The following is an 18,396-nucleotide window of genomic DNA, read 5'->3' as shown; positions in this document are numbered from 1 at the left end:
GCCCGACTTCACACTGGAATGGAGTGAGCAAGGAGCACACATTCAATCAGGAAGAATTGTTAAGGCAACAGGAAAAATAAAATACTGACTTTCAGTTGCTAGTCATTGCCCTTCACCTTAGGCAGGTGCCAGACACATGGCTTTTGTCCACTTCACACTTATTATTCAAGAGGACATCTGCGGTGTTTTCAAACATGCCAGGACACTGCTTGATGTTGTGATTAAGCCCACCTGCTAGGGCAGCACAGCAGTGAGATCCAGACCACACTGAGACCTTGGCCCAGGACAGGCTGCTGTGGGTGGGATCTGCACTGACAAACCTGAGCGCGCAACATACAGCTCAAACATCTCTGCACCAACACAACACTTGCTGCATGTGATGTTATGGTAATGAGATTAGCTCCTTTGCCCACACACCTAATGCTCCCTTTAAGGGGACTACAGAATTATTTCTCTAACCTTCCCACATCCCACCGCCAGGGTACCCCTAGGCTCCTGCTTGTTGTAAGACAAGCCTGTTTCTTTACTCAAGCAGTCCAGCATTAAGGCCCAAACTATAGCAAACTTGCATGAAAACAGCTGAATGCACCAAAACCAAATCCTGCTCTCCCACACACCAACTCAAGATTGCTCAGCTTGAGTAAGGCCTCTAAACCATACTGACACCAATACAGGTGTGCTTTCAGCACCCCAATTCATGTGTGCTCCAAAAGCTCAGCAGGCTACGTAATACTGACTAGCAGCCTGCAGACTAGATGGGATCTTCATCTGGGTGCTGGTGAAAGACCTTACAAGCAGCAGACCATGGTAGCACGCAGCTGAACAACACTTGGGCGATTTCCTCATTTTAGTAAAAGATGATTAATCTTACCACTTCTGGTTCTTTTTCCTAATGTTTGTGCTAGCAATCTAAGAAATGAGACACACCCTTTCAGGAGTCAAAAACAACTGCTTCATTTGTTGAAGTCTACAACAACAGCAGACAAATCACACTTAACTACTCAGGCTGGTGTCTTTATTTGCAGATTGCTCACTGGATCTAAATTTTTAACAGATTATTCAGTTTCCAGGATAGTCCTGGAAAGTAGAGGAAAACCCATCAGGACACTCTAGAGAGGAGCTGCAATGAAGTCTCTACAAAAGGCCAACAATTTTAGCACAGCTGCTGTAGGTCAACAGGACACAAGAGATTTTGAAGCAGCAGCTTTACTTAGCTCTATCAATCACCACCTCAGTCATCCTCTACCACAAATACAGCTTAAGAATTTTTGGTTACATCATCAAGTCTGTTTTCCAGTTTGAGAGGGGTTCTAGCCATACAGAGGTGGCTGACTTGTAAGAAAAAACAAAATTAATTAAAAAAAAAAAACCCATCACACCACCGTCTCAAACCCCCTGTTCCAATCACTTTGCAGATCTGCCTTTCCTCTCTCCAACTTCACATTTTTCTTTGTTTTCTGTTCACTAAATATCTGAAATGGTAGTTAGAACATATTCTGGCTGGCTGACATCTTTATAAATGCTTTAAGACTGCTGTTAGATGATGACCACTACATAAGCTTGAGCAGACTGATTAAGGGGAAAAAAAATAACTAGTTGAACATTTTTCATAGCCAAAAAAATAATGCCAGGACCACTAGCAAGTGCCTGGCTTACACGCTTTGCTGCTACTGCCCCAAGAAGCAGAGATGAAGGAAATTTACCTTCTGGATCTTCTGTGATCCTTCTTCCTTCCCTACTTTTTATACATTAGTTGGGTTAGTTTCCTGCAAATATTTTACTATCACATGTAGGACTTGCATTAAAAAAACCTAAACACACAAGACAGTTTATATTCACATGGGAACAGGGAAGAGAAACAAAAGAAAAATATCCCCAAAATAAATACATGGATTGTTTTGACTAGAACATGTGTTTGGTGTCCATTTGTTTCAGCATTGTTTGTGCTTGTTTAACGCATTTTCGGATCTGGTTACTTATCCAGGCACAGTCAAACCAAATGTGGAAATTAAACAACAGAAAAAAAAAGGCATCTAGGAATTGTAATAGTTTGAAATTTTTCAAATTTCATGTAAGTGACAAAAAAAATGCACAGCTAATTAGATGTTTCTTAATGCCAGAAGTCAGCCATCTTTCAGGGGTGCCACGCCAGCTGAGAACGCAGCCGTGCTGACTGACACCGGCTCTCACAGACAGCAAGCACGAAGGCAGGAGACACTGCCTCCCACAGATACCTGCCTCCAGATGTTGTGGTTCCAGCTCCCAACCCTGCTGCATGCCAAGGTTTGTGTGCTCACAGCCTTTTGTGCAAATACTGTGGGTTGCCAATTCCTGTCTGGCACCTCATGGTATGTAAGACTGGGGCAAGGGGGTGACCTCTGCAAGGAACTGAATCAAAATGTACCCTTTTACCTTCATACACCTCACCCATCATTCTTAAATAATAATAAAAGGAAGTTTTTATAGATGTTAAATCCACATTCAAATAATTCACAAAGATTAGAGAATAGTTCATTGACACACAGATGGGAAATTGCTGGCGCCTTTCTTCTAGTATAAAGCAAATAGATAAAATAGAAACTTACACTAATAGAATTTCTGCTAAATTACTTCTGCTTTTAATAACTGAAAGTTTCAGTTTTCTATACAAATTATCAACAAACCCAGAAGAATTTAGTAACACAGTACAATATAATGCAGTTACCATTAACTCTAGACAAGCCACTTTCACAATCAGAAAGTGTTCAATTCACATTTATATTCAATTTATATTTAATTCAACTTACATTCTCTTCTCAGAGATAACATGGTGCCATGTCCAAGACTGAGGGATATTCTGAAAAGCTTGTTGGCAATTAAGTAGACTGGACTAGACTCTTCCTCCCATAATTTCAAGCAGGTTTCTTAGGTCAATACACCACCTTCCCTGCTAGACTTTCAGCCCCATACCCAAATTCAATGTTACAGATTACCTGTACACACATAATATATTTGTCAGCATGAAAAAAATGTGTCAGTAGAACAATTTAATCTGCTAAACATGTTTGCCAAGGGCTGCCACATCGTGGACTGCTTCCCATAATCTTAAAACAGCAGAACAGCACAGCCTGAGTCCTCCATGAAACATCACAAACATCTCACCACTTACATACACAGTCAACAAGACTTAAGACCAATAAATAAAATTATGTGTGAACCAGTGCTAGTACAACACACATCCACTAATGAGGAAGAAAACATAGAACTAACTACACAGCCCACCATCCAGATGTTTTTTTGTGGGATGCCAAGTGCTCAACACTGCACTGCACCTCTACTGACCCACTGCAGCCACGGAGGGTTGGCAGGACTGACTGTCCTTCAGCTTCACACCTCTGTCCCCAGACAACCTGAGCGCTTCCCTGCCTTCTGTGATTTGACAGAAATAGGCAGCTAAAGAGAAAACCTATATACCTGTTCTTTTGTTTTACCTCTAGCCTCCAAAGAATCCTATCACTTCCAATCAAGAAACTGAGAAGCATCTCACAGTAAGGCCTGCTAAGGGAATTTCAAAGTCCGCTACAGAATTTAGGGGGTGGATTTCCCATTCTTCTGATTTTTTTGGATGTTACTTCCCTTTACAATGGGTCATGGGTTTTAAATAATAAAATATTCACTGCTAATGTTTGAATCAAAACATCCTGTGCCTGAATGCTGTCACACCTCCATACAGCTGTGCAGGTGAAATTATTTCCTACATAGAAGAAATGGCAAAACTGTCACAAAGTTTCAAATCATACTTATCTCCAGTTAACCACTCCATAGAAATTAGGTGTTCCATAGTTAGCTCACTCGGGGAAAATGTACTTTTGCTGAACTATAAGCTAGCATGGGTATTATAACAAAAAAATTACTTATTTCTGTAAGAAGTTGCAGGGACTGAAAAACATCACATGTATTGGAAACTTCTGTTGTTACAGTCTAGGCAGAACAGCAATCATGACTATCATGTTTGTAGAGCTACCAGTGACACCTCTATAAAAGGAAGAAAATGTGTATGGGAGGAGTGAAATCTTAAGTAATGGTTTATATAATCCACATTCTAGGCCTTCCAAAGGGTATTGCACAATCAACACTCACACCACCTTGATACAGTCTAGTATTTTAATTGCAGTGCAAGTATTCATTCTGCTAAGAAGAAGAAAAAAAAGCAGCAGAAAGATAAGAGTAATTCCCTGAAATTTTGCAAACTTACATTTCTCTTCACTGCCCAAATCCAGTACTGATGCAGACCACCTAGTTCAGGCACAACGATTACACTGGCATGCTTGGCCAGACACCCAAGAATTTCTTTTTGCTTTATCTTATTAAACATTAAACAGGTCAAGAAATTAACTTTGTCACATTTCTACAGTTCCTGATTGCTGCTAAGATATGAACACAAACTGACCTTTCAATCTACTTTGACAGCAGTTTCCTGTCATCAAGCTCAACACCTTACTCATTCCTTAGGATGAGAACTTAGGAACTTTAGAGCAGTGTAGCAAAAAAGCCTTCCCACCCATTTTCTGTATGTTTCCAAGCCTCTCAAAACAAACAAGAGCTTCATGCATTTCAACTCATCACTGTAATGTGGAGGCAACTAAAATTTCTCCCAGCTTCAGAACGATAATTGGTTCTATTAGTTCCCACCAAGTGTCTCTCAAGTAAGCAGTAATGTTTGTAAATGCAGATGGGATGTACAAATCAATTGGTTAATGTCGAGAAACTGATTTTTCTGGCTGATAGTCAAAAATCCCAATACAAACCCTAAGTGCACTAAGAAACAGTCTACCTTAAAACCATCCATATCAAAGTAAAATTATCAGCTGTATTTCACTGCCTGGGATAAACAGTATTTGCAGTTAAGTGCAAATATGTCAAAAGTAATTTCAGCTTTAGCTAATTTTCTAAAAAGTACAAACACCAACACTGTAAAAGTTTATCTAGTCAGAAACAAAGTCTTCCTCCAGATTTAGCCCACCCTATTCCTTTAGTTTGAATGGGGTTTTGAGGACAAATGGAGACACTGCTGACTGGGAATCTACTGAAATATCCTCCCCTTATGAAAAAGTGAACAGCTTCATACAGAAGGTCTTTATGTCCCAAAGCCAGGCAAAATAGACAGATATATGCAAGAAATATCCCTTTTTAGTCTCCTTTCTTCCACAGATTTATTTATAAAGTGTCTGGGAAATAATGCAGCATTTCCTTCCTGCTCTCTGGTTCCTATGCCCCACTGATACAGTTAGAACAAAAGAGGTTTTTGATTACCACTTCAACTAATTAAGGAGAGGGAACACTATCTTCACCAGAACTAGAAGACAAGTAATACAGGGCTTACACTGTAATGAGGAAGATTGCTGCTAGACACATCTAATGGTCAGGATTGCAAAGCACTGGAACAAAGAGTGGGATTTCCTGCACTGGGTACTAGAAGCAGCTTAAACTCATAGCTATTGAGACTAGCACAGGTATAAACAAGCAGATGAGCTCTCAAAGTGTGTGAATTTTTTTCTAAAAGGATTCTAAACACAGCTCTTTCATCTCTTCAGGTACAAATGGAGCAAACTGCTGTACACTGCACTGATTAACAAAATGCCAAACCAAGAGAAATTAAAAGTACAAGATCTAGCTCTTGTTGCCAGAAGGATTCCAAAAAAGGAACCATTATACACATGAGTCTTCCCCTATGCAGGAGGAGAGTGAAGGACAGAAGTCAGGTTTCAGGCTCAAGGCCTTAGAACACAATAGTGCCTGTATTAATGATTCAAAGAAAAATCGCAGGACAGCAAACTTGCTACATAAAGAGGAATTCCCAGGCAGCTTACCTCAGGGGACCATAATTCAACATTATGAACGCCAGTATCACCATCACACACAGGGTCCTTCTCTTTGGAGATGATACTTTGAGCTTCTGGTTCTAGACAGGAGAAAACAGAAGACATGCAATAAAAGAGAGGCACAGACATGCAAAGGTATGTTAGAAGCTAAATACACCAAATTATGCTTGCTTTTTAGATATATTTGCCTAATTATGTATGAATACACGCCACGACTACTTAAAAATAAAACTCTTTTGTCATACATTATATTCAGAAGCTTCTATCCAGTCTATCTTCTTAGTGAAATCTTCAGAAGCACCACCAAATAAAGACTTATAAGTCAACTAGGTAATGTGACAGCTGTCCTGACCTAGAGTTGGTGAAGGTCCTGCTTGGAGTGGGAGACTCGGCTAGAAAACCCCAAAGGTCTTTCAGTCAACATTTCCATGATTCTGTTCAAGTGCCTTCCACCTGAGCAACTGTCTTTACATAAAGTCAGACCTTCATCACAATCGCTTACCTCTAATACTACTTCATCCAGCTGCCTCTTCAGTGTGCTGTTTTCTTTCTTGAGTTTCTCATTCTCCAATAAGGCTGCCTCCAGCCTCGCCTCCAGTCCCAACATGTATTCTTTCTTTTTCTTCCGTGACTGAAAGGCTGACTCCCGGTTTTTGATAATGCGCTGCTGCCGTCTCAAGACATTGACCTGGACAGACAATACGGAGTCCTGTTAATGATCCACAAGTTAAAAGTGCCTCTATTTCATGCAATAGTTTCTGCTCCTCTACTTTGTCAAAAGTCTGCATAGATTACTTCCTGCACTCTGCTTCAGATGAGCTGAAATGTTCAGCACAGAGGCAACTAGGAATCACTGTACATCTCCAAGAGTTAGAGCTCACGGATAATGAAAAAACAGGTCCTGCACTCTCTCTGATTTCTCCTGCATTCTCAACCTGCTATGTGTAGAGGACACAAAATGTATACTCAAGCAGAAGTTCTATTTGATCAATCAAATCACAAGGACAGTAAATACGTACCTGCAGGTCTGCAAGGTAGCAAGAATATCTTTCACTTTACCATGCACCATTTTATAGGCTACAATCAGTCATCTGTTTTCTTAACTGGAAAGTCCTGTGGTTTTTCAGTCTGTCTTGTATGGAAGCCATTTCCACACTGATTACACCTGTTTCTGTACCTTTTCCAGCTATGCTATATAGCTTTTTAGATTTTGAATGCTGTTGCTGACCTCAGACTGCACATTCTACATGTATCAAGCACTTACATGGCAGCTTAAAAGCAGTCTCTGGGTGCATCTATACTAGCATTTTAATTCAGATCAGGCGTGTGGCTTTGATGCACATTTCCTGACAGTCCCACTTAATATGCTGTGGTTCGCATCACAGAACAGTCTCTGATAGAGCACATAAACTGGATTCCTTCTGGCTGAAGCTAAACCAGCAAATATACTCCAGGAGGGCACATAATTCACTCCAACCACTAGCAGGCATTCAGTCTGCAAGACCAGATCGGGACAGTTCAAAGTAACCCCTCCCAATCCTCCAACAGTCTTGATGACTCCGATTTTTTTCCCCAAGCAGGAACAGTCTATCATCTTTTACCACTTACTTATTTTGTGGTTTGCACTGAGTGGGACGACCTAGACTGAAGGCCTCATGCTGCTGACAAGGATAATGATGATCAATACTGCAGAGCTATACAAAACTACTTGAAATCCTAAGTTTAAACACTACTCTTGATTTCCTTTCCCTCACAAATTAGCAACAGCAACTCTGTTTTTATTAAAAACAGAAGACTTCCATCACATTACAAAGCTACAACAGGATGTGCCTTAATGATGTTTACATTGAAAAAGAACTGAATGTTGTTATCTTAGAGAGACTTTAATATCCTCCAGTAGCTACCAACACATGCACTGGAGTAACCTGCATCTATTAGAGCATGAAAGCTAAAGAGAAAAGATGGTAACTATTCTAGAAGTATCAGTCTAGGAAAAAACAAACAAGCCACAGAATAGTAACATTAACAGTCTCAGTGTGCTCCAGTTAAGGTCTGGCTGCTTAAAGAACATTAACCATAGCTTTCTGACCCTCTCCCTGTATATACTCTCACACAGACAATATGTTGCTTGAGGGCCTTGGTGTCTGCAAGAAAAACTGGCTACAGGCTGTTTGAAGAAGTCATTCTTCTTCATGATACTGCAGTTTGGTGACAAAGACTAAGAAAACACGTTACAGTGCATTAACATTTTGGGCTGTCTCCATGTTGATCTAATTGCTTTCTGTAAAGATCATTTACTATATGTCTAGTCTGCTGCCACCAAAAGTCTGTGAAAGTGAAGCTGTTTGTACTTACTCCAGGTTCCCTCTTTAACAGAGTGGAGAAGGAAAAGATTTTAACATATTTTCACTAATGCTAAGCTTTGTCTTGAATTTTTTAAGTACTACAACACTTAACATAAGAAAACTTCTGCAGACATATAAAAACATTGGAAAAAAAAAAAAAAAGATTCAGGTTAGCCAGGGACTGCAGTGTATAGAACACACCAATTTAGGGCCAGGATCACTTCATCTGTCCAGAGATAAAATAATAAGGAAGGAGTTCATGCAGCAGTTTTGGCTTGAGTTGTGCAATATTCCAAACCAGTAGTTACATTCCTCTTTTTTAAAGAAGAGGTTCTGCATCATGAAGTCAAACAGAGAAGACCAAATTGTTTACATCCATTCTTGTTTGCAGACCTGCTCAGGATTATTCACTACTGGACAGCTTTTGACTAAGTGTGTGGAACCTCTGGCAAATCTACCTGCTTCCCTGGAGAACACATGGCGTTAAAGCACCAGTGCAGTGCTTGTACACTAAGAGTACATCCTGAGGTACATCTATTGCTGCTTCAGACACTACCAGCTACGTTTCGGATGGTATTTATCTAGATTGCTCTCCTTTACTCAGTGTTCTCCAAACACTGCCCAGAACAGCAGCTCTCCCCAGTCTGATTCAAGGTACTCTGTGCAGTAACTGCATTTCGGTCTATGTCACACCAGTTTCACTTCCACTCATTTCTTAAGCTTGCTTAAATAAAACCCAACTATTCATGTCTTTGAGTTATTTTGTTTTAATTGGCAATCCCTACAACAGTTTAAGGTTCTTGGTCAACCCTCTAGCACTTGTCTGGCTTTTCTTGGGGAATAAGTCACAGCTGCACACCTGATCCTACCCTATATCTGATGCAGGAAATTGAAAGAGCTGTGTGTGTGAAGTAGCGTAACAATGCTTGAACCTGGAAGCAGTATAGCACTATAGCTAGCCTGGCATCAAGATAAACATGCCCCTTGCTTAAGCATTTTGATAATCAGAAGAGAGAGAGGAACTAATTTATAATGTCAGACTGCTTGAGCAACGTCGCTTTGCACAAGTGCTGAACAAAGATTAAACATATCAAGCACCTCTGCTAACTTCTTTTGCAGTCTCCCTCTTTGTAGATTGTATTATATTAATTTACCATTCAACATAGTAACTTCTGGTTCTCAGGACACACAGATCATAAACGGAAATCAAACATTAATCAGTGATGCAGCTTTTACACCACCACTAACACACACACAAAAGCTATTGTAAATATGGAGAAGTGAAAGGTTCATTGCAAAGCCTTGCTTCAAACAGTACAAACTAGATTCAGATCAGCCTCCCTCTTCAGAGTCTTTACAAAGAGTCATGCACTTTACAAATAAATGCTGCTACCTCAATTTAGTCTTCCAAAGACAACTCGGTTCTGAGCAAAATTTAACCTCCATTCCAACACAAGCTTCTAGCACAAGGCGGTAAGAATGTCTCTCACCCTTCAAAGTTTTGGGTACACACACTGGGAAAGTTAACAAAGACCTGAAAGGTCAAACCATTTCGACTTTACATTGACTGGCTTCTTACCTCAGCTTATGAAAGCTGCTGTCTTCAAAGATGCATCTTAAATGCAGGAATACAAAAGCCGTGCAAGTGTTTTCTCTGTTCTTATGACAGATCGGGCTTTTCTTGCCTCTAACTCAACAGAACTTGACTAATTAGTTTATTTCATATAAAAATTACCCAATGTACAGCACAGGAAATGGGATTCTTTAATAGAAATCCACACTTATGTTGAAGTTATTTTGTGTAATTTATTTTTTTCTAAATTTTCAGTATTTTTTTATCAACAGAACTGGAAGGCAAAATTAAACCCTTCTTCACTACAGAGTGGAAACTTGAGAGAAAGGCCCTATAAGGACGCAACGAGGTTGCAGTTCCTCACACACCTACCAGTTATGTCCTCGTATCATTTAATTGCAACAGGAAAGTCAATCTGCTTTTGTAATCAAGACTCCCTTTCCTCCAACCAGAAGAGCGGCTTGCTTAGGCAGCGTTTCTTTTGTCCAGTTTCCTAGTGGAAAGTTCTTCACCAGTTTCCTAGTGAAGAGTGACCACACTGGAAGGTCTGGCACTTCCCTGAGGCTGGCAAGCTGTGTTAAAGTGTGCCATGAGGACAAGCACATCGTAGGGCCTCAAGCGTACAGCTTGCTATCAGCCCATCTCAATCTAATCCGTTGGAAAGGCTCAGAGTTAAACTAACAGTTTATCCCTCCTAAGCCGAAAAGAAAGTCCTGCAGTGTTTCTTTTTATCCTGCAACATCTGCTTAGATTAGCAAACACAAACACGTGTGACAGAGCTCAAATGACAGCTACTTCTGTGCAGCTCTGAGCGCCACATGTGGCATCTATGGCAGCCGCAAGATGTTTTAACCCTGCTGGCGCCAGCTGTATCCTGAAACACTTGTTCTTTTTCGAAGTGCTATTTCACAGTATGTACCAAAGAGCAGTTGCAACTGTTTTTTGATGTTTCAATAAACACAGGTAAGACGTGTAGCATTTAGACTGATACCAAGTCTTAAAACTGCCTGCCTAAAACAGCTTCAGGTGGAAATATCCACACAACCATCATTCAAAACAAACAGCTATTTGTTACTCTAGCTACTTATTTGACTACTGAGTGTCACAGATGTGTATATGAAGTGCAATGACAATAAGGGGGTTTTGTCAATTAAACCTTATATTCAGACAATGGCACGGTGCCACGCTAGTCCTGATTACAGGGAGTCACAAAACTAATGACTGCTGACAGGTCTCTTCAGTTTGGCTCTGCATGGCAGGCAATTATAATTTAAAAACGCAGCACTCTTAACTGGTCTGTCTGCTGACAGACTTTTGTTAGCTTCTTCAAATTCAAGATTAGGTATCCCTTGCAGTTTGGGCTGCTGAATTATTTGTAGCAAACAATTTTTCATTGAAAAATACAGCCCACACACAAACATGAATAGAGAGGAAAATTTGACATCAAGCACAAGTGGCAATTCTCAGACACTAGGAAACCATACAATGACATCCCTCCAAAGAAGACAGAAGGCATATGCCTTTAAGAAACAGTGTCCTGTGCTGCTAATAAGCAGGTGACTATACTGCAAGATTTCATGTGAATGGACACCAGTGTTTTCTCCCTCACACGGAGATATGTGATAGGACCCTCAGCTCATGACAACTGTGCTTGGAATACCACACTGGAGAAGGACACCCTGAAAGTTTAAAAGCCACAAACAAGAAACTTCGGTACTTTCCACAACGACACCTTCCTTTGGAAAACAAAATGCAACCAAAGCAGCTCCAAACTACTAGGAACTAAATCAAGTTAACACCCAGCTTGCTAGCTAGTTAAGATGTCAAAGCTGAAAAGGAAGAAAACCTGCACACATCTGAAAAGCTATTTCTGTTCATACCCACTGCTTACTGTGAGCTACTGTGGAAAAACTTATTTATCTGCACAGTGACTTTTGAGAGCTTACCCCTTTTCTACTCATATTGTATATGACCAAAAGGAAGCCTGAAGAGATTAGGATCATATGAAACTCCATATCTGAAGTTTCTAAAAATCATGAGTAAAATCTAGGGAGATAAAGGAGATGGAAAAAGAATCAGGCTTACTGCTGACACTTCCAATTCATCTACTTCCAAAGGACTGTTTTTATTATACAGATTAGAAAAATGGTTTAGCACTAATCAAAAATCAGATATATCAGATCTTCCTGCATGTAAGAGAGCTCCAGCCATTGAGAGTTTGCAGTTGAGAAGACAAGGGTGGGGGGGGTGGGGGTGGAAAAATAAATTGTATCAGCACTGTCTTCTGCCACAATGCTCGCATACCTGGTCAGCAACTCCAGGCAGGCAAGCAGATATGAAGCTATTCCTCCTCATTATTTGACAAGCTGCTGGATTCCCTGTTTACTGCTAGAAATCCTATTAGACAAGCCCAACTACAGCTCTGTCTTCCTGAGACCTGGTTCTCCCATTATATCCCACATGGAGGTAACCGAAAACCGTTTCCAAGCTTTGGCTATTAGCTATATCACACAGTCAGAACTTACATCCATCCCCATTGCCGGTGTGGTATTTTGAAGCAAGGGCTTAGTCACTGGTATTTTGCTGTTTGTTGAGCCATTTCCAGCAGCTGGAGGCAACGTATTCACCGTATGATTGTGAAGTGGCATGGTCCCTCCAGTGACAGCAATGACTGGCTGGGAGGCAGGAAGCACCCCAGAAGCCTGGAGCTGTACCACAGTGGGCTGGGGGAGCACCACTGACTGACCTAGAACACAAGAACAAACAGGAGTACTCGGCATATGACATGAAATAGTTTTGTACATGACCTCCAATACAGGAGGTAGAAAGATTTGCTTTCTCTCATGGTCTGCACAATTTCTCTCAGGACCAATCCTACAGCATTAGTATATTCCACAGGATAGGAATGGGGAGAAAAAAAAAGCTGAAAAGTTTGCAGGGCTCTTAATATGTGTGGTTTTGGTTTGCAGGATGGATTAAATGAATCAAGCTTTCTCCCAAAAGCTCTTCAGTTAACAAAAGTCAATACTTGTTAGAAACATTACTCATTTCAGTATTGCTAACACTTGATGCACTTTGAGCAACTTTTTCAAAGAATTAGCCAGCTTACCTCAATCCTCCTCCCTTTTGTCATCCCTACTTTATTGCGGTATTCAATGGAAACCTTACTACACAGAAGTGACTCATACTATACAACCAATTCAGAAACCGCATAGAGAAAGAAGATGAGCGAGAAAGAACAATGCAAGTTACACTTTCAAAACGTAAGTTAAAGCCTCAATTAACACTAAGACATGACCAATTTTTTTTTAAGTGTCTTATGTAAGAAATTTTATGCACAAGCCTAACAGAACTTAAAGAAAAGCAAGCAGAAAAAATGAGGTAATTTTGACAGAGTTTGAAATGGAATTAAAAAGTCACTTCCAAGAAATTTCAGTCCAAGAACTACATTTAACTCAAGCAGGTGCTTGAGTAATATTCTGTTGTCTGAAAACACATGAATGTCTCTCTAATTCTTTGTAACAGGATGACCTCGCCAGCTTTCAGAAACAGCACGTTCCATCTGAGCGTTCCAACCAAAATGCACGACAATGTATTAGAGCATTTACCCAACCTCTGGAAGGTGAAAAATTAAGTAATTTACCTAGCGCTAAGATCTTTTATGAATGAGGTGTAGGATTAGATCTCCTGTTTTGTAGAGATAATCTCGAAGACATCATAAGTTAGTACTACCCTATTTAAGGACCTCAGATGGTGAATTTGAGATTATTTCAACAATCTTCTTAGTGCATAAAGTATGGGATGCTCCAAGATCATGCTTTCTTCCATAAGCTTTTATGAAAGGGACTGTAAAAATATCATTCCTCATGCTCCTCTGAAGATAATGGCATATTTCAATCTGGTAGCTCCAACTTGTCACGTGCAGGGGATTTTGATTAATGAAAAAGATCCTTATGGTTTTTGTTATGGTAGTGGCACAATAGAATTTTTAAACACACCATCAGTTAAAGTAAATACATGGCATGCAAAGACTTTCTCAAAAGTATTTCCTCTACAGTGCCTTACAGAAACTACTCTCCTGACTTTTCTCCAGGGAGAAGCTGATCTTCACAGTACTATACTTATATCCAAAAAATCTATATCCCCAGCATTCCTTACTCCAGATGGCATTTTATCAGCTGGAACATCAGAAGGAATAAGAATTAGGTCACACTGACTGTGCTGACCTGTGTTTTAAGCTGTCTAAAAATCTTAGGCATGTTGTAACAAATGTCAGCATCTCCAGATTTGGCTTAACTCCTGATGGAAGAGCAATTAGTAATGAAGACAAATTTTTCACTAATGTAATAATTTCTAGATACGTGCCCTTAAGTATTTGTCTCCTTTTCCTTCCACGCCTCAGTGCCTGTGCAGACAACTGCAAGAGTCTGGAGCCATCAGCTGGTGAAAACACGCAACTGCACCTGACAATTTCAGCAATGCATGACCCTACTGCCTTAGCTGAAGAGTAAAATAATGCTTTGGATTCAGAAATGAAGGCTCAAGCTACTTCAAAAGTGTTACAGGGCAAATGGAGGAATGAAAAATTATCAGTGGACAGGAGATCACCTGCCTCTTGTTAACTAGCTTGCAGCTGTAAGCAACTTTTCTAACCTCTGACATGGCTCTCAACTTTTAGCAGATTTCACATCCTATTTAATGCTCTTTAGTCAGATAAAAAGCCATAAACTCATGTTCCCACCATTCTGTGTCAGAGTTTCATGCGGGTAAAATAAAGCTTTTATCACTCCTCCTAAGCTTTCAAGCCATCCTAACTAATTCTGCTGGATCTTCCTTTGGTTACGACAGAACAGCACTGTAACCATCTTATGCACCATCACAAGTAAAGCAGAGCAAAGGGTCCCCAGAGAGATCCTTCCAAACCAGCAGTTTTATCTCCACAACTGACAGTGCGCAGCATAGTCTCTTTTGCCATATGGTCTTCCATTCCACATAATGCCCAGGTGAGTGTTCTTTCTCATAGGACTATGAGAGGAATAAGGCCATCTGTTCAGCCTAAAGCTTTTTCAGTAAAGCATGTAGGACCCCTCTTTTTCCTCCTACCCCTCTTGCTTCACCCGCCAAATCTAACTTCATTCTAGCGACCATCCCAAACAGACATAGTGTTTACCCCCAAGACCTGCCTCAGTCAAGACAATCCACCTACCTTTAGGAGGTGCTGGCTGGATGTTAACAACTGGCTGATGCTTTGGCAGTGGCATGAGCGTGGGAAGAGTCTGAATAATGATGGTTTTAGCTGGGATGCCAATATTAGCCTGAGCTTCAGGTACGGCAGGCAAAAGCGGCTTCGGTTGGATCAAAGGCCTGGACGCTGTCTGACTACATCTCTTCAGGGTCCTCACAGAAGAATTATTTGCTAGGAAAGGAAAAAGAGTCAGAGTTGGACCAGAAGATATAAAATAAAGAATTCAAACAGTAATAACATGGCTTCTGGTATTTTTTTTAACCCATCTATAATATTTGTTAAAAATGGACCTATCTGATCACAAATTCAAGTCAGACATGACAGGATATACTAGTGTCTGTTAGTTAAACACTCGTATGCAAGACAATACACATACTATCTACAGAATCAAAGTAACTTGGTCTCATACCAGACCGAGAAGCGATGCTGACAGCAGGCTTCTTGCCTCCATCTCCCTCAGGGGATGCAGGGCTTCTGCAACTCTTGCTGTAGAGAGAGATGGGAGACATCTGGGAGCTACAGCTGAAGTCCACATCATCCTGCAGACAGCAAGTACATGAGATTAATGATACAGAAACACATAAAAGTGTCTCCTAGCAGTTCAGAGCATAACTGCCTTTCATCACATCTGTATTGCTGCTGCAGAAAACAGGAGGTAGGTTTTGTTCTGCAGTTTTATTCTGGTGAATGCTAAGTACCACTGAAAACCAAACAAGTACTTCTCCCTTTCAGCAGAGCGATGGGAGGCAGAGACCAACAACTGCTAGATTCAGAAGCCTTTAGAAGGCATTCTGTTTGGCAACCAGGCTAATAAAGACAACTGAGGAAACAGAACTGAATATGCTCTTTTTAGAATGGCTTACAACAGAAGAAGAAATAAAACACCACTGAAGGGAAGTTGTTTTTGTAAAGGTTAGAAAAATTAGCTGTTTCCTTTTATGCCATGAAGCTGGTCAGACAAGTCAATCACTGGGCTTTTTTTTGTCATAGCTGGTTCTAAGTGACTGCTGCTATCTGTGTTACATGGAGGTTTCTGCATACAGGCACATTCTGCACTGGAGAGTCCACAGATGATGGAGAAGGGACTGAACAGTTTGAAGTGGCTGGTGATAAAGGTTCTGTCTTCACACTTGCATCTGCAAGAGGCAGATAAAGAAATTTTACTGTACAAGTTTTTAGCAATAGGAGATCAGTAAAGAGCACACTGCCCTACACCACCTATTTAATTCCTGAAGCAAGGCACATCATAAAACATAGCAAGATTAAAGATACCGAACAGCTTAGCTTGTAGGGCAGTCCTCTACAGCTGTACCCATCCTACAGAAACACAGCATGACGGCTCATCACAGAGCTAAATGCTGTAGGGAATCAAATTGTTTCACATAAGTTACCACTACCCTTAAGTTGTAAAAGCTCACCCTTGTGGGATGGGGGTGGAATAGTCACACCTATAAAATACAGAAGGTTAATTACCTGTATAAGCATGGCCTGTAATATTCCAAAGGTCTGAGTCCCAAGACATCAAATCCAAATCAAAATGAAAGTTATAGAGATCATTTTCCTGAAATGACAGTTCAGAAAAAGAAACAATACAAAAAGACAATATACATTGAAACCACCAGCCATTATATTCATATCCTGTTTTGGGTTTGTGTGGCAAGGTTTTGGTAGTGGGGGGGCTACAGGGGTGGCTTCTGTGAGAAGCTGCTAGAAGCTTTCCCCATGCCTGACAGAGCCAATGCCAGCTGGCTCCAAGAGGCCAAGGCCGAGCCCATCAGTGACAGTGGTAGTGCCTCTGGGATAAAAGATTTAAGAAAATGGAAAAAAACAACATGTGGGAGAGCGATTGCAGCCTGAGAGTGAGAATATGTGAGAGGAACAGCTCTGCAGACACCAAGGTCAGTGAAAAAGGAGGAGGAGGAGGTGCTCCAGGTGCCAGAGCAGAGGTTCCCCTGCAGCCCGTGGTGCAGACCCTGGTGAGGCAGCTGTACCCTGCACCCATGGAGATAACAGGGGAGCAGATCTCCACCTGCAGCCTGTGGAGGACCCCATGCCGGAGCAGGTGGATGCCTGAAGGACACTGTGACCCCATGGGAAGCCCACACTAGAGCAGGCTCCTGGCAGGACCTGTGGCCCTGTTGAAAGAGAAGCCCATGCTGGAGAAGGTTCCTAGCAGGACTTGTGACCCCATGGGGGACCCGTGCTGGAGGAGTCTGTTCCTGAAGGACTGCACCCCGTGGAAAGGACCCATGATGGAGCAGTTTGTGAAGAACTGCAACCCGTAGGAAGGACTCCCGTCAGAGAATTTTGTGGAGGACTCTCTCCTGTGGGAGTGACCCCACGCTGGGGCAGGGGAAGAGTGTGAGGAGTCCTCTCCCTGAGGAGGAGGGAGCAGCAGAGACAGCAGGTGAACTGACCACAACCCCCATTCCCTGCTCCCTGCACTGCTGTGGGGGAGGAGGTAGAGAAATCAGGAGTAAACTTGAGCCCGGAAAGAAGGGAGGGATGGGGGGAAGGTGTTTTAAGATTGCTTTTCTTTCTCATTACCCTACTCCAGTTTGATTGGCAATAAATTAAGTTAATTTTCGCAAATTGAGTCTGTTTTGCCCATCACAGTAACTGGTGAATGATCTCTTTCTGCTCTTATCTCCACCCACGAGCCTTTCATTATATTCTCTCCCTCCTGTCCAGTTAAGGGAGCAAGAGAGTGGCTTTGGTGGGCACCTGGCATCTAGCCAGGGTCAACCCAACACACATTCTTACAGGTCTGGAAAACAAAAGAAAACAACACAACTATCACTGCAGTTGCCTTAAGGCACACACAGATAAAAGCCCTTAAGGGGGCAATTCTCAACTAGAATACACAAGACAAGACTTCTTTTAAAGCTTAGACCTGTAGGAAAGGAGCATGTCAGTTTAAGAGCACCCCTAATTATTGCACTGTTATCAGTAATTTGTAAAGCGAAAGTGCTAAGTCCAGTCATTGAATCAGCTCATAGAAAGCACAGGTTTTAGCAACTTGCTGCCATCTTCCCCCTCACCTGCATTGAAAGATTTACCTAATGCCCTTCCATCATCACATCTCAAAGCACTTTATAAACAAAAGCAGCACCAGTGGCAGTCTACCAGCAGGAAAGACACAAGCACTGATTTGCTCAACGTCTGATGAACAGTATGTATTAGGTCTCCCTATGTTTGAATAAACTGACATCATCATTTTCTAAAGCCAGGAACACCAGTTTCCTTTTCTAACAGAAAAGAAAAAAAAGACTAAAATCACTCCATAAACATTATTTACTGTGTTATCTTTAAAACAATGATCAAGCTTTTTCTCCATTTTTTCTGCTGCTGCATCTGCCTCAGTTTCCTACT

The 18,396-nt window shown here is 41.2% G+C and overlaps 1 protein-coding gene across 4 annotated transcripts in view; it reads right to left on the bottom strand.

Annotated features, from left to right (window-relative positions):
- ATF6 (activating transcription factor 6) overlaps positions 1 to 18,396 on the bottom strand; it is an 82,531-nt gene that overhangs the window by 62,790 nt on the left and 1,345 nt on the right. For all 4 annotated transcript variants that reach the window (XM_074832786.1, XM_074832787.1, XM_074832788.1 and 1 more), the window contains exons 3-9: positions 16,498 to 16,585; positions 16,066 to 16,160; positions 15,434 to 15,563; positions 14,986 to 15,195; positions 12,305 to 12,525; positions 6,364 to 6,549; positions 5,850 to 5,941 (exon numbers count right to left, since the gene is read on the bottom strand). In XM_074832786.1, coding sequence (XP_074688887.1) covers positions 5,850 to 5,941; positions 6,364 to 6,549; positions 12,305 to 12,525; positions 14,986 to 15,195; positions 15,434 to 15,563; positions 16,066 to 16,160; positions 16,498 to 16,585 — 1,022 coding nt within the window. The remainder of the gene's footprint in view (positions 1 to 5,849; positions 5,942 to 6,363; positions 6,550 to 12,304; positions 12,526 to 14,985; positions 15,196 to 15,433; positions 15,564 to 16,065; positions 16,161 to 16,497; positions 16,586 to 18,396) is intronic.

The sequence above is a fragment of the Strix aluco genome, chromosome 8 (genome assembly GCF_031877795.1).
Source record: "Strix aluco isolate bStrAlu1 chromosome 8, bStrAlu1.hap1, whole genome shotgun sequence".
NCBI lineage: Eukaryota > Metazoa > Chordata > Aves > Strigiformes > Strigidae > Strix > Strix aluco.
This window is presented reverse-complemented; position numbering and strand designations above follow the sequence as displayed.